The following is a 12,181-nucleotide window of genomic DNA, read 5'->3' as shown; positions in this document are numbered from 1 at the left end:
GGAGACGGAGACGTATCCGCAGAGTGGCCCTTCTAAGGACTCTCGGGTTATCAGTTTACACGTGAAGTGTGCCCATCCGAAGATTCGGATCCCAACCCGGTAAGGCACGGGGTTGCAATTCGGTGAGAGGACCCTTCGCACATAGTCTCTCCACTAGCTATCCCGTATAAGCATCCGGAATGTTTGATCGCGTGTTCCTCAAAATCAACGGGTTATTAATCGAACTACTAAGGACTTATGACGTGTAAGAACGTGGCGATGATGGAGTTGGCGGTGAGGTTAAGAGGTCTGAGACTAGTCTGGAATAAGTAACTTATGAGTAGTGAATGAATGAGTTGGAGGTTAAGTGGTGAAGGTATCAAATCACTTGAGGACATATATTATGAGTAGTATGTTGTTTAAATCATCTCCAACTCGGTATGCATCATGGAGAGTCTTGGTACGATTGATACGTTGGCAGGTCAACTCTGCCTAAACCTGGATGATTATTATGCAGGAGTATAGAATATCGTGGCTTGCATTTTATCCTTTCATTGGCCATTTAGTGTTTGTTTCTCATTGGACATGTTTTACATATCCCGGGGAGACGCTACTTTATAGTCGAATTACGGCGTCGCCAACAATTATAATATAGGTAATTCATGCTCATAATAGACATGCTTAAATCCTTCGCGCTATCCGGTTGGATAAGGATATAGACACGACTAAATATAATATCATATATATCTTATAAAATGGGACTAAGTTTCGAGACGATGGATCTAGACTATGTCGAAATATACCAAATATACCAAAAATACTTGTTGATGTATGTATTTATAATGGAGAAATAAATTCGTATCGAGAAAGTCTGGAGAACATCTTATCAACAAGGTCGATCTTAAGATCGGTCGAATGCTGAAGTCATTGCTATTAGTTGATTGGTGCCTATCTGTACTCTGTACCTAATCCGGGAACCGGAAGCTGCATGTGACGACTAGGGGTTTTGATAATTCGATAAGTGGGATGCACGTGTACCTAAACAGTACCTTAATGAGGGAAGCCGGTCCAGGGCTTGCAACGCTGCACAACTATACCTTGACTCATTTTACTTGTTTTATTTATTTATTAATGTTTAGGTTGGCTATCTTGAAGATCTTAAGAATCTTGAGAGTCCGTCATTGATATATGTGATATACAACATTATACATTAATCCTGAGTCGATACCGTTAAAGTATGTATATACCTGTACCTTTATAAGTATAACTATGATGTATATTTCTCGGCAAACATAAAATGATGTTATCATAATGTTATCTTGATTGTTCTGACTGTACCTTTGTATTACCTTAGGTACCTAATTGCCCGCAGGTATGCACAGAATCTTCCAGGCCTGGAATTCCGATAAACCAAATTGGTAGTCTCGCCAGTTCAACAAGGACAATTGACCAGGCCTTTCCAAGTTACCGGAGACCAATCCTACCAATTCTCCCATGGCTCTTGGCTCCCACACCTACCATTTCTCCACACCATTATCTACACTTCGGTAACTTCTTCCTGGCAAATCATTTTACTACCGTCACATCTCAAGAGTGCGGCTCCAAGCCACTACAGAACGAGGCTTATCTACATTAAAAAAAACTCCAACAAAAAAAAAGGCAGCAATAACAACAACTAACCGACAGTCTTTGTGTTAATCGAGGGGCTTCCCAGATTTGAGACTTGTGTATATACCTATTAGCAACTCAATATTTGCAATTGCACAACTGGTAATACTCCCGTGGATAGTTCAATTCGTTTTTTGCTACAGAAAATCGCGGAACGAAGAATATCTCCGCACCAACGGAAAAGACGGAAAAAAAACCGAAGCACGTCGCATCAAGTCTACGATCCTCCCGCATTCAAAAAGTTATTCTGTCGTGCTGTATGTTGATCGGCACCGACAATGCTTATTCTTTGTACTTTGACTGTTTTCGATTAATCATTTTGTGGTGTGCGGCGCAGTCGGCATAATGGATGACACCACGAACCTCGTATCGGATCTTCTCCAAAAGCTCGCCGAGCTTGATAACAAGGTCAATGAATATCGCCAAGACATGGCACAAGAATTCTGTCGGTATTCACATCAGCGGCTACAAGACATGCCGGGACATGTATCTGCTAGAGTTGAAAAGTTGGTTGCTGAACAATTCCAAAACTATCCGGCCTTGAGTCCGGCTCTCAATCACGATATTAGTTCGCAGTCGCAGTCGCAGTCGCAGTCGCAATTCGACACTAATGCTACTGGTTTGGATGAAAACTTATGGTCACCTAAACTGTTGTCACCGCCGCCAGCTTCCCCTCAGAGCCCAGGGACTCCCATAGAAGACGGTGCACGGAGCCCGCACGAGAGAGAGCGCGAGTTCCATGGTCTGTTTACACCGAGCTTTCTTCCCTTGCTTGATGCTGTACAGCGACATCCGACACCACCCGTCTTACCGTCACAAGTACCTGAGATTAGAAAATCTAACAATAACCAAAAAACCCTTCTTACACCGTTAAGCAATGACATTTTATTACGACCGGATCCTGTTCGACGCCATACTTCGGATACTGTCTCCTCAGCCACTTCTGACGATAGTGCGACGCGACCAAGAAGCGCCCTCCGCCGCTCATCTAGTTCTTCCGTCAAGATCCAAAGTCCTAGACGAGTACGATTCGACGTAGAAGGTGAAGAAGTTCTTCCAACTTCATCGCCTCCAATCTCACCCCGAACGACAGACTTTCCATCATCCCCGTTAGGCAACCCCACTAGTCTACTAGATGACTCATACAACGCGATCGTCATTAACGAAGAAACCGATCTGTTAGGCAGCTCTCCGCCAATGCCAAAGAAGATTACCTCAACTGATCGCCTCAAGGCCCTAGCGAGGAGCTCCACCGAGGATACCTCAAAATGGGAGGTTGTTGGTAGCCTAGAGGCCATTGACGATGACGAGGATGACGAATTAGTCATGACCGGTTTAAATGGGGGAAAAGCGAATGGCGCACATCAGATTACAGCCAATCGTCTAAGCTCTGATACTACATCAGATCGTATAAATGATGCGCGTCTTCCAACCCAACTTGGCGCACCTCTACCAGTTGTGGAAGAAATTGGTGAAGACGAAGCTGCTGACGAGACTGATGATATGGATGATGTTCTCATGATGCCTCCGTTGAGCTCCTTTAAAAATAAGAAACACTTTTCGCAGCCGCTTGAAACAATTCCCGAACCAAAACCAAGCATCCCCGATTCGCAACAGCCAAATAAACAACGTAGTAGCAAGCCAACAGTATCGTCTAATCCGGTCGAGGAGCCTGTGCTTGAGGAAGAAGACATGTTCGAATTTGACAATAGCCATGAGGTCAAGCCAGTTACGAAATACATTGATGAAAATGAAGATGAGGATGATGAAGACGATGCCGACGTGACTCCTATAGCTGAGAAACCGGTCTTGTATTCTACATCGCCCGCGATTCCCGTCACGAAACCTGCGGCGCCGGCACCTGCTTCTCCGTCTCCTCGTCACGTAGCTGCATCGGCGGGATCATATCGCGGAAAGCCGTTCTCGATTGGCGTTGTTCGTGATCCGGAGCTACATAAAAAGGCCGCTGAGATGGGCGACTTTTATACCTTTGTCGGCAGTGTTGATGGGCGAAGCGGGGTTGACGAATCAAGCAGTTACAGGCCTGAACTGACTTACTTCAACGGAACACCGAGAAGTCTCAGCGAGCGCTTGATGAAGGAGGACTGGGACGAAGAGCGTCGAAATGCAAATACGAACGATACCAGCTAAGCTTGTGCTTGGGTTTACCTTGAAGCACAGTATCTTTTTCGAATATACATGGAGGAATCCGCAAACGAAACTAGGGCTACCACACTGTTGGTATTATAGCCACTGTTGTTATAATTTCTAGTTGCATTGTTGTTCTGTTCTATATGCTCATCTGTTCGGCATTCGGGCCTAAATGGGGCGAATCTGCATGCATATTGGCGTTTTTAAGGGTGGCCTCATTCTACTTCGATCTCATTCACAACATGATGAGAACAAACACAAAACATCACAATACGTACATATCAGAGTTGTAGGCGATTTGCCTTCTTCCGCTATATAGGGGTGGGGTGTATGAGACGAGTTAGCTGCGAGGTCGGGTTGCATCGGGGCCGGACATATGGCAAGGTTCTATTTCTCGCTCTACGGCCGGATATATGGACATGTTAGGTCACAGGAGTTGTTGGTTTTGAGAAGCTTCCTTGCGGTTTTGCCTAGGGTTGATAGGGGTGATGATGGTCGGTTGTAACCACCCATATTTACAAGCTTGAGACTGGAAATCCTTGCTACGAAATAGCCCGAGGTGTGGAAAGGCTGGAGTACTTTAGTCGCAGGGTTATGAGTACTCCATAAACGAAGAGGTCAAACTCCTGTAAATATCAATAGTTGACTATAATAATGACAATATCATTAGGTAGTTATCAATGATATTACTCATAAGCAACGTCGGTGTCATAAATGGTGAGGCTGAGCTATTCCATATTCCTATATTACGTGGATGACACATGTAATTTGGGATGTAGTAAGAGAGAGCGTGTAGGCAGCGTGCCAAGTGTATGCAAGTATTTCGGTAGATATCGTAGGGGAGGGAATTCTGCAACAGTGCAACGTTAGATGCGGAGCACGTTTATATACATCCATTTACATCGAATAATAGGTAGACTTTACCAATAGTTTACCAATATACCTCGTACTTACATACAATATCTCTATGAGGTACCTAGTTAATGTATGTTATGTATTAGTTTGCCTTAGTCTTGGCATTGCATTTTAATCCCCACCGAACGTAGATATGTTAAGGCTTGTACCTATCGAATCTATCGATTTTAGATTCGATTTAGAAAGCTAAAACAGTAGGGCGATCTTTAAACAACCCACACATCCTTAAATATAGCCGATCGAGGCGCCGGTTCCTGCTTTCTAGAAGCAATCAGATATCATGTCACACACACAGCCTACCTAAAGATACCTATCTTAGGTAGGTAGGTAAGTAGGTAGACAGACCACAAGCAATTACAAACCAATACAAGAATTATCTTTTAACCCCATTTTAACCAATGATGATAAAGAAAAAAGAGGGAAATTTGGACGAGGCGTTTCGCACCGAATTTGTTCACCGCGGGCGGTGCCGCTAAACCCCATTTCGCTACCGAGGGGCGCTCATCTTAACATTTTGGGACAACCATCATCCTTCAGGTTCATCTTCAGCCCGTTATCCCGTTGTCCCGTACCTGTCCGTTGCCCGTCTCCCGTTGCAAGGCGTCCCTTTCGCACCACTCCCCCTAGTTCATTGCTTGTCGATAGAAGTCTTTTGGTTCCCTGACAGCTCCAGTGAGCCCGGAATATCCCTCTCTATATGCTCTATGTGCTACTACTTTCCTTTCGCTCGAGTTGTGATTGATTGATTCCTATCGTTCTATCTAAGCCCCGAGTTTTAGCTCGTTCATCATTACATTACAACTCATACAACTCATACAACCCATACAACCAGCCAGCTTAGCTAGCCAAAGTCATTCTCATCCGCCATGCGGTACGGTAGAGTCATGTAAAAGACCAACCCTTACGATATTCCGTTCTTCCTTAGCGTTTGCTATATCGTCTCGCCCTCCCTCTTATCCTTCCCTCACGTCGCGGTTTTGTTTGGTTGATCTGCACAAGCGTATGCGATCATGGGTGATAGTCGGCCGTTCGTTACAATAAGTGAATGGCAGCCTACGGGGGATGGGAATAGTTTCAGCAGTGGAGATTCTGCCGTACGTCGAGATAGAAAGACAGCCAGGCCTCAAGCTCGATCTCGTCTAATTGCATCTTCTCAGTATGGTTCTAGCATTGAAGATGAAAAGACGCCAGCAGCCACGCACGACATCAGTCGGGTGAGCTACCACGTCAAGCATCTACCCGAATTCGCCAAGACACTCGAGGATGTGCGTTCTAACCTCTCCTTCTATCCACTTCTCATATCCGTCATTGTAGTACTAACAGCCCTATTTCGATAGTCGGCTACGCGGGCTTTCCCCAACCGGGGAGGCTCACAAAGGTACAAGAAAGTGCATGTGCTTCTTCTTCACTGGACGTGTGACGACTTGTTCGTCCTGAAGGAGCTCGATGACCTGGAGGCATGCCTTCGGGAGGAATATAATTTCCAAACCGAAACCTTCCCGATACCGTCCGACAACGCACACCTCGAGCTGATGTTGAAAGTTGGCGCCATGATAAAGGAACACGAATCAAGTGATACGCTGTTCATCGTCTATTATGGTGGCCACGCAAGGATCGACGACTCAAGACAAAGTACATGGTGCGGGTGCGTTTCCAGGCTGCTGCTCTCATATCCCCTACTTGATATGCTAATTGTTAAATTAGAACTCGAAGTTCAGACTCTCCGTGGCTACAGTAAGCCTATAATCATGCTAAGCCCTATATGGATCGCATGTGTGTGGTAACTCTAACCTATATGTAGATGGTCCGCTATTCAGACATTGTTAGAACGATCTCTATCGGATGTTCTCATCCTATTAGATTGCTGTGCAGGGGCTGCAAGTGCTACTTTTCCTAATGGCAATAGCATCACGGAAACGATATCGGCATCTAGTTGGGACGCTATTGCTCCCGATCCTGGGAGGTACTCATTCACCAACACCCTGATTGAAGTGCTTCAAGACTGGAAACGAAGGACGTTTTCCGCCGCGATGCTCCACGCCGAGGTTCTCGCACGCCTCAAGCATCCAAGACCCGAAATGTTGAATGGCAAGCACTTCGAGGCACGCGCTACACCTGTGCATTTTATGATGACCGCCAATCATAAAGCACCAAGTATCGAGGTAACCCGGATCCTGTCGCCAGATGCAAGACCACCTTCGCCTCCTCAGGAACCGGGGTTCGAACCAACTTCTCCTAATGGTCGATCAGCCGGCCCGCAAGATATCATCGGATCGGAGCCTAACGAAGACGTACCGCATGTAATGATTTCTCTAGCCCTTGAAGAGGATCAACGTCTCAACATTAATGACTGGGAACACTGGCTTTCAAATATACCAGCACTAGCTAAGTATGTTAAGGTCCAAGGGGTATTCAAGAGCCATTCGACGTTACTCCTATTGTCGATGCCGGTCATGATTTGGGATCTGCTCCCCGATAATCATGCCTGCAACTTCGTGGCCTTCATTCGATCCAACAACTTAGCTGTTCGTAACCATGGCGAGTCGAGGCCACTGGAGGAAGAAGTACCAATGAGTGCCGATAATGATGCAGATTTGAGATCAATTTATTCAGGAACTACAGCATATACTTCTAGACCGTTAGAGTCTGGTAGGTTATCGATAATGTCGGCCCTTTCAAGCGAGAGAACATCGATGGATCCGATGTATAGAAGAGCTGATGGCCCGATGGCCGATGTTACTTCCCGAAACTACCGTCCCACGACGAACGCAATATCTAAAGGCCACCATATGTCCAGCGGGGGGTGGCAATCAAGGCAACGCTCTACGCCTGGTGGCTCGCTACATAAGAGCATGTCTTATAGTAATATAGCGCAGCACCTGGCTATAAATAAGCCTCGAAACATGCGGAGGACATCCCTAGCATCTGTAGCCAGTCAACCTGAACTTCCACAGCACGCCCAGACACGGCTGGAAGAATATTTCGAGGGTAACCCATTGCCGACTATTGCCGTCAGAGAATTCCTCGCGTCAACCCTTGGCGTAGAGACTGCGGACATTGACGTAAGTAATATCTAATGAGCATTACATAGAATTTAGGCTTACGCAGATTAGGCTTGGTTCGAAAACCGTCGAGACCAACAAGAGGTCGAGAATCGATTGCAGAGCTTAAAGATAGATGACCAAAGCCGAGAGCCTCCCAACCACGGGGCTCAGATGATTCTTCCCGGGCACCTCAACAAATTGCTTGAAATATTCCCAGAGGATCAGATTGTGATAATTGACCTCCGCTCACCATCCGAGTACGCCCAGTCTCACATCCATGGCGCAATCAACTTCAGGGCACCCGCTTCCTTTGTAGCACGAGCCACCATGGAAATGATCGAAAAGGCACTTCCGGATGAGACAAGCCGCGATTCATTTAATAACTGGTACGCAAGTAAATGTGTCGTATTTTATGATAAGGTAGTCGAGTATCCTTGGGAGACGCCCGTAGCGGACGCGCTTTTACAGAAGCTTAGGAGCAAAGGTTGGACTGGTCAATGCTTCGTGCTCAAGGGTCACTTCCGCGAATTCTCACAATCATTCGACAAGTATATTGTGGGTAACAATATGAAGAGCAGCGCGAAGGAGTATCTTGCTAGCCTCCAGGAATCTTCATGTGAAAAGAAGGTAAGTTTAAATACAACCCTCCCCCATTGAACATCACACTTACAATGCCATTATAGAAGGATAGCCATCAGCGATACGGCGAGTGGCTCAAACTCCTCGAAGGTGAAGATAGGGTACAAACAACTGACCTCGTGCCGGCGGTCAAGAGTGAGCGCGTCGAGGCTACGACGAAGCACCAGAGGGAGATTGAAGATGAATTTGAAAAAAGGGAGCCGGAACTATACAGGGAGGCCGCGGACCGTGAGCCAGACGGAAATTGGGCCATTAAAGGCCCTATGGTAGCTCATTTGGAACGTGGAATCGCCAAGATGCAAGAAGCTGGAAAGGGTGTTGGTATGAGCAAATCTGGTCCAGATTCCTCTGACTATAAACGAGCCGCGGATAAACTCTCCATGTCGGAATATGACTTGCTCGAGTCCGAAGATGAGCACCCGAGCCATAACGCAATTCCGCCAAAAAGGGGATCAGGATCCGCCCCTCCTAAATCTACGCCCGACGAACCCGCCCCCGAGAAGAGGGGACGATCTACATTAGGCGGCGGGCGCGGTTTTCTAAACAAGATAATGCGAAGCGCTCGCCCGGATACTCCATGATAGGAATGTCCCTATTACCGTTGTTATCGCTATATTTCGTTCTAGACGGGGACAATAAGATATTTACGGCATTTATTATTAGGGATGTTTGGGACGGATATGAATGGGACTAGCACGATATGGTTGATGAGATAATGGTTGTGATTTACTAAGCGGTTGGATAGGTGGAAATAAACGGGGTTAAGGGGTGAGGCAACTAAATAAGTTGCGGGTGGTGTACTGTTGGGAAATGTGCTCAGGTATGCGTCTTATATCCCCTACCGGAAGGTCTTACGGTGGCTCTCTATTCTAGACGAAGGTAGGATATTTCGTTTTGATCTTACTTCGCGGTGTCTCGGCGTGTTGTATTATATAGCGCTCATTTGAGGGATAGATGATGGATGGATATCGGTAGCGTATATCCATTGGTATGTCATATTATGTTGAACACTAGTTAGCCCCTGAATATCATAGGCTCGTGGTTTTATGTCCAACTGGTTCCTGCGTGGAACATACAGGACATTCCCCCTAGATAACGCTCTGACATGTTTCAGTACAGGCTAATTAATGGCCGCTTCACGAACATACTTGGATATCTCAAGGGGTTCGTCGTATAGTCAAGCATACATACCACTAACCCTCTGGTTGAGACAACCACGCACTCATCTTCCAGTCTCTAGTAGTTATAGTCCGAGCACACATATATATGTGAGGTTCGCTATCTACATAGGTAGTTATTATATAAGTACATAGGTTAGATATACTACAGGTATGTTACACCCCTTTCTTTTCTTCTTATATTTACTTTATTGAGTAGGCCGCTAGATACTTCTTACTAAGTTTAATTCTCAACTTAGGGGTATGTGTTTTTATGTGCATAAATGTCTCGATCTAGGCTAGATTAGTAAGAATTAATTAATATAAATAAAAGAAAGGGCGAAATAAATAAATATATATGGAAATGAAAAAAGTGCAAAAGAAAGAGAAAAAAAATTGTGGACCGGATGGGATTCGAACCCATACTTCTCCATGAGAGTTGGCTTTGACCACCGGGGAGGCCATGGGGTTGGCCGTCCGGGGCGCGGAATGGGATGGAGTGTGCACCGTTACACCACCAGCCCTTTCTTGATTGTTAATGTTTCCTGTGCTATTGGGATTTATTTACCTTAGGTACCTAAGGTTGCGAGGTTGACAGGTGTCTGTTGCTATGGCTGCCGGCTGCTGTCTGGCGGGCTGTGGGTTGCGGGTTGACTGGCTCGGGTTACGTACCTAGGTACCTAGGTTATTTCGAGATGTTAGTGACGGGTGGTACTTTCTACATACCTTCTAGCACTTATATGAGGAATAATACTCTAATGCTAGGTTGTCATAGGGGAGGGGTTTGGCGGTTTATGGTTGATTCTATGTGGATGTGATGTACCCCTATTTTAGGTAGACATACATATGTCTACACTTTGCATGCATTTCACTCTGTATAAATTAAGAGATTTATTAACACCTGATTACTTAAAGACTGAGCAGATGCGGAATGGTAGGGAGAAATATATATTTGTCAAGGCCTATTTGCTACTAGGTACACAGAAAACCTCCGATGCCGTGTGATATGCCCAGGCTCCCAATTATGGTAGGCTCATTTCCCAACTTTTATACAGGATTGCTTGGTCCTCGGTTGCATTGCGAGGTCCTTATACCTTGAGATGAATGGATGAGGATGCTAGCCTCGATGGTGGTATTGAGGCCGCTTCTGCTATTGAGCCGATCTGATTGATATGAACGCCGTTTGCCTAATCACCGCCGCCGTGGCTCTCGGATTCATCGCTTGAATCTAGAAATCTCGTGTGCTTGTCAAAAATAACCACCCCACTATTTATTTTCGCTGCATCAAGACAGTTCAGCTTTGCCTCATTTACTTCTTTCATATATTGTTCAAGCGAACATTGATCAGAGGGGACCGGTATGAGATCCTGGAGGTCGTAATGCAAAGTAGACCAGATCTCGTAGAAGACGTTGTACCAACGTTTGTGATCCTTATCTAGATGGCCCATTGATTTTGCGTATCGCAACCTCGTCTGGAAGAACTGTATCAATCTGTTCTCATTCTTGCGGATCTCTTCGAATGTTGGATAATCGTCGAGGTATCTGTCCAATACAATCGATAGGTCGTAGGAGAATCGACGTTTTAAGGCCGTCAACATATTAACTAAACCAGCTTGTCGAAGAGATCGTCGATAATCATAAGTCAATTCATAACTCCACCATAGAGCTGCTTGACCGTCCAATAAGACCTCAAACAAAAGTACGATCTGTTTCTCGTTGGCTGCGGCGGTATCACGGTCTTCGATGAGGGATTCAATACGCTCGACGAAGCGTTCTATATCGATAAAGATTATAGTATTGCCGTCGATTATCATGCCAACCCCGTTCGGGTCGGGGTGATCAGGGTTGAATCGGCCGATATCTTCTCGCCTGAGCTGCGATATTGATGAGGTTCCGAGGATAGATCGAGTAGCCTGTGTAGCAGAGATTGATTCGGTTACCGCTTTCGTAAGATCTTCTAATCGTGAGAGGATTCTGTCTATGCCGTCCAGTTGACCAGACTGATGCTCGACATTATCATCTGGAGACAAGGCTGTTTCGAACAGTTTTCTGGCAACCTTCTTGGTAGCTCTAGTGGATAGATGAGTCATTGACTTAGAACGAGGCTTGATCTTAACCTTCTTGACCATCTTGTTGGATGATTGACCGGCGAGTCCGGCAACACTATCGTCCGCGGATTCAGTCATGGTGGTCGAATCAACGTAGTAGATTTGTTGTTGAAGATGTAAAAGATGGAGAGATTTTGGTTGAATGATACGAAATTATATACGCGTAAAAAGTGACACCAAAGGCAGCAGCTGCCTAAGGTAATAATTTCTTTTTAGCAAACTTTTCAGTTGCTAAGGCAGTTACTGATTGTAACCGCGTCAGGTATCCATTTCAGGTGTCGACAGCCACCTGGCGATAGTTACCTAGCAACGAGTTGAATTCAAACATCATGCACATACTTGTAGTGCTGTTTACTGTTGGGAAGGGCGACTAGTACTAGTAGTCATATATGGGGTTTAAATGTGCTAGACATGATGTTGTCTTAAATCTGAGGGTAGAATACTCAGAGCTATCTGGATGGCTCAGAATCTAGGTCAAAAGAATACTATTAAAGCATCTATATAAATTGGTCTATAAAAG

The 12,181-nt window shown here is 45.5% G+C and overlaps 3 protein-coding genes across 4 annotated transcripts; 2 read left to right on the top strand and 1 right to left on the bottom strand.

The window, feature by feature from the left end:
* Positions 1-1,992: 1,992 nt before the first annotated feature.
* On the top strand, positions 1,993-3,798 carry GL218_01394 (uncharacterized protein; the record flags this gene model as incomplete). Of its 2 annotated transcripts, none has more annotated exons than XM_033577862.1 (1): positions 1,993-3,798. In XM_033577862.1, the coding sequence occupies one exon, from the start codon at positions 1,993-1,995 to the stop codon at positions 3,796-3,798; it is 1,806 nt and encodes a 601-aa protein (XP_033437970.1). The 2 variants fall into 2 exon arrangements, with proteins under 2 accessions (XP_033437970.1, XP_033437969.1); XM_033577863.1 differs by having other exon boundaries at positions 2,845-3,798.
* Positions 3,799-5,723: 1,925 nt separating this feature from the next.
* GL218_01393 (uncharacterized protein) lies at positions 5,724-8,977 on the top strand (the record flags this gene model as incomplete). The annotated part of the gene is made up of 6 exons (XM_033577861.1): positions 5,724-5,978; positions 6,051-6,358; positions 6,418-6,447; positions 6,515-7,775; positions 7,827-8,384; positions 8,441-8,977. The coding sequence occupies 6 exons, from the start codon at positions 5,724-5,726 to the stop codon at positions 8,975-8,977; spliced, it is 2,949 nt and encodes a 982-aa protein (XP_033437971.1).
* A 1,763-nt stretch (positions 8,978-10,740) lies between these two features.
* On the bottom strand, positions 10,741-11,739 carry GL218_01392 (uncharacterized protein; the record flags this gene model as incomplete). The annotated part of the gene is made up of 1 exon (XM_033577860.1): positions 10,741-11,739. The coding sequence occupies one exon, from the start codon at positions 11,737-11,739 to the stop codon at positions 10,741-10,743; it is 999 nt and encodes a 332-aa protein (XP_033437972.1).
* Positions 11,740-12,181: the final 442 nt, after the last annotated feature.

The sequence above is a fragment of the Daldinia childiae genome (genome assembly GCF_008694065.1).
Source record: "Daldinia childiae strain JS-1345 chromosome Unknown Scaffold2, whole genome shotgun sequence".
NCBI lineage: Eukaryota > Fungi > Ascomycota > Sordariomycetes > Xylariales > Hypoxylaceae > Daldinia > Daldinia childiae.
Note: the sequence above shows the minus strand (reverse complement) of the source record. Positions and strands in the feature narration are given on the sequence as shown.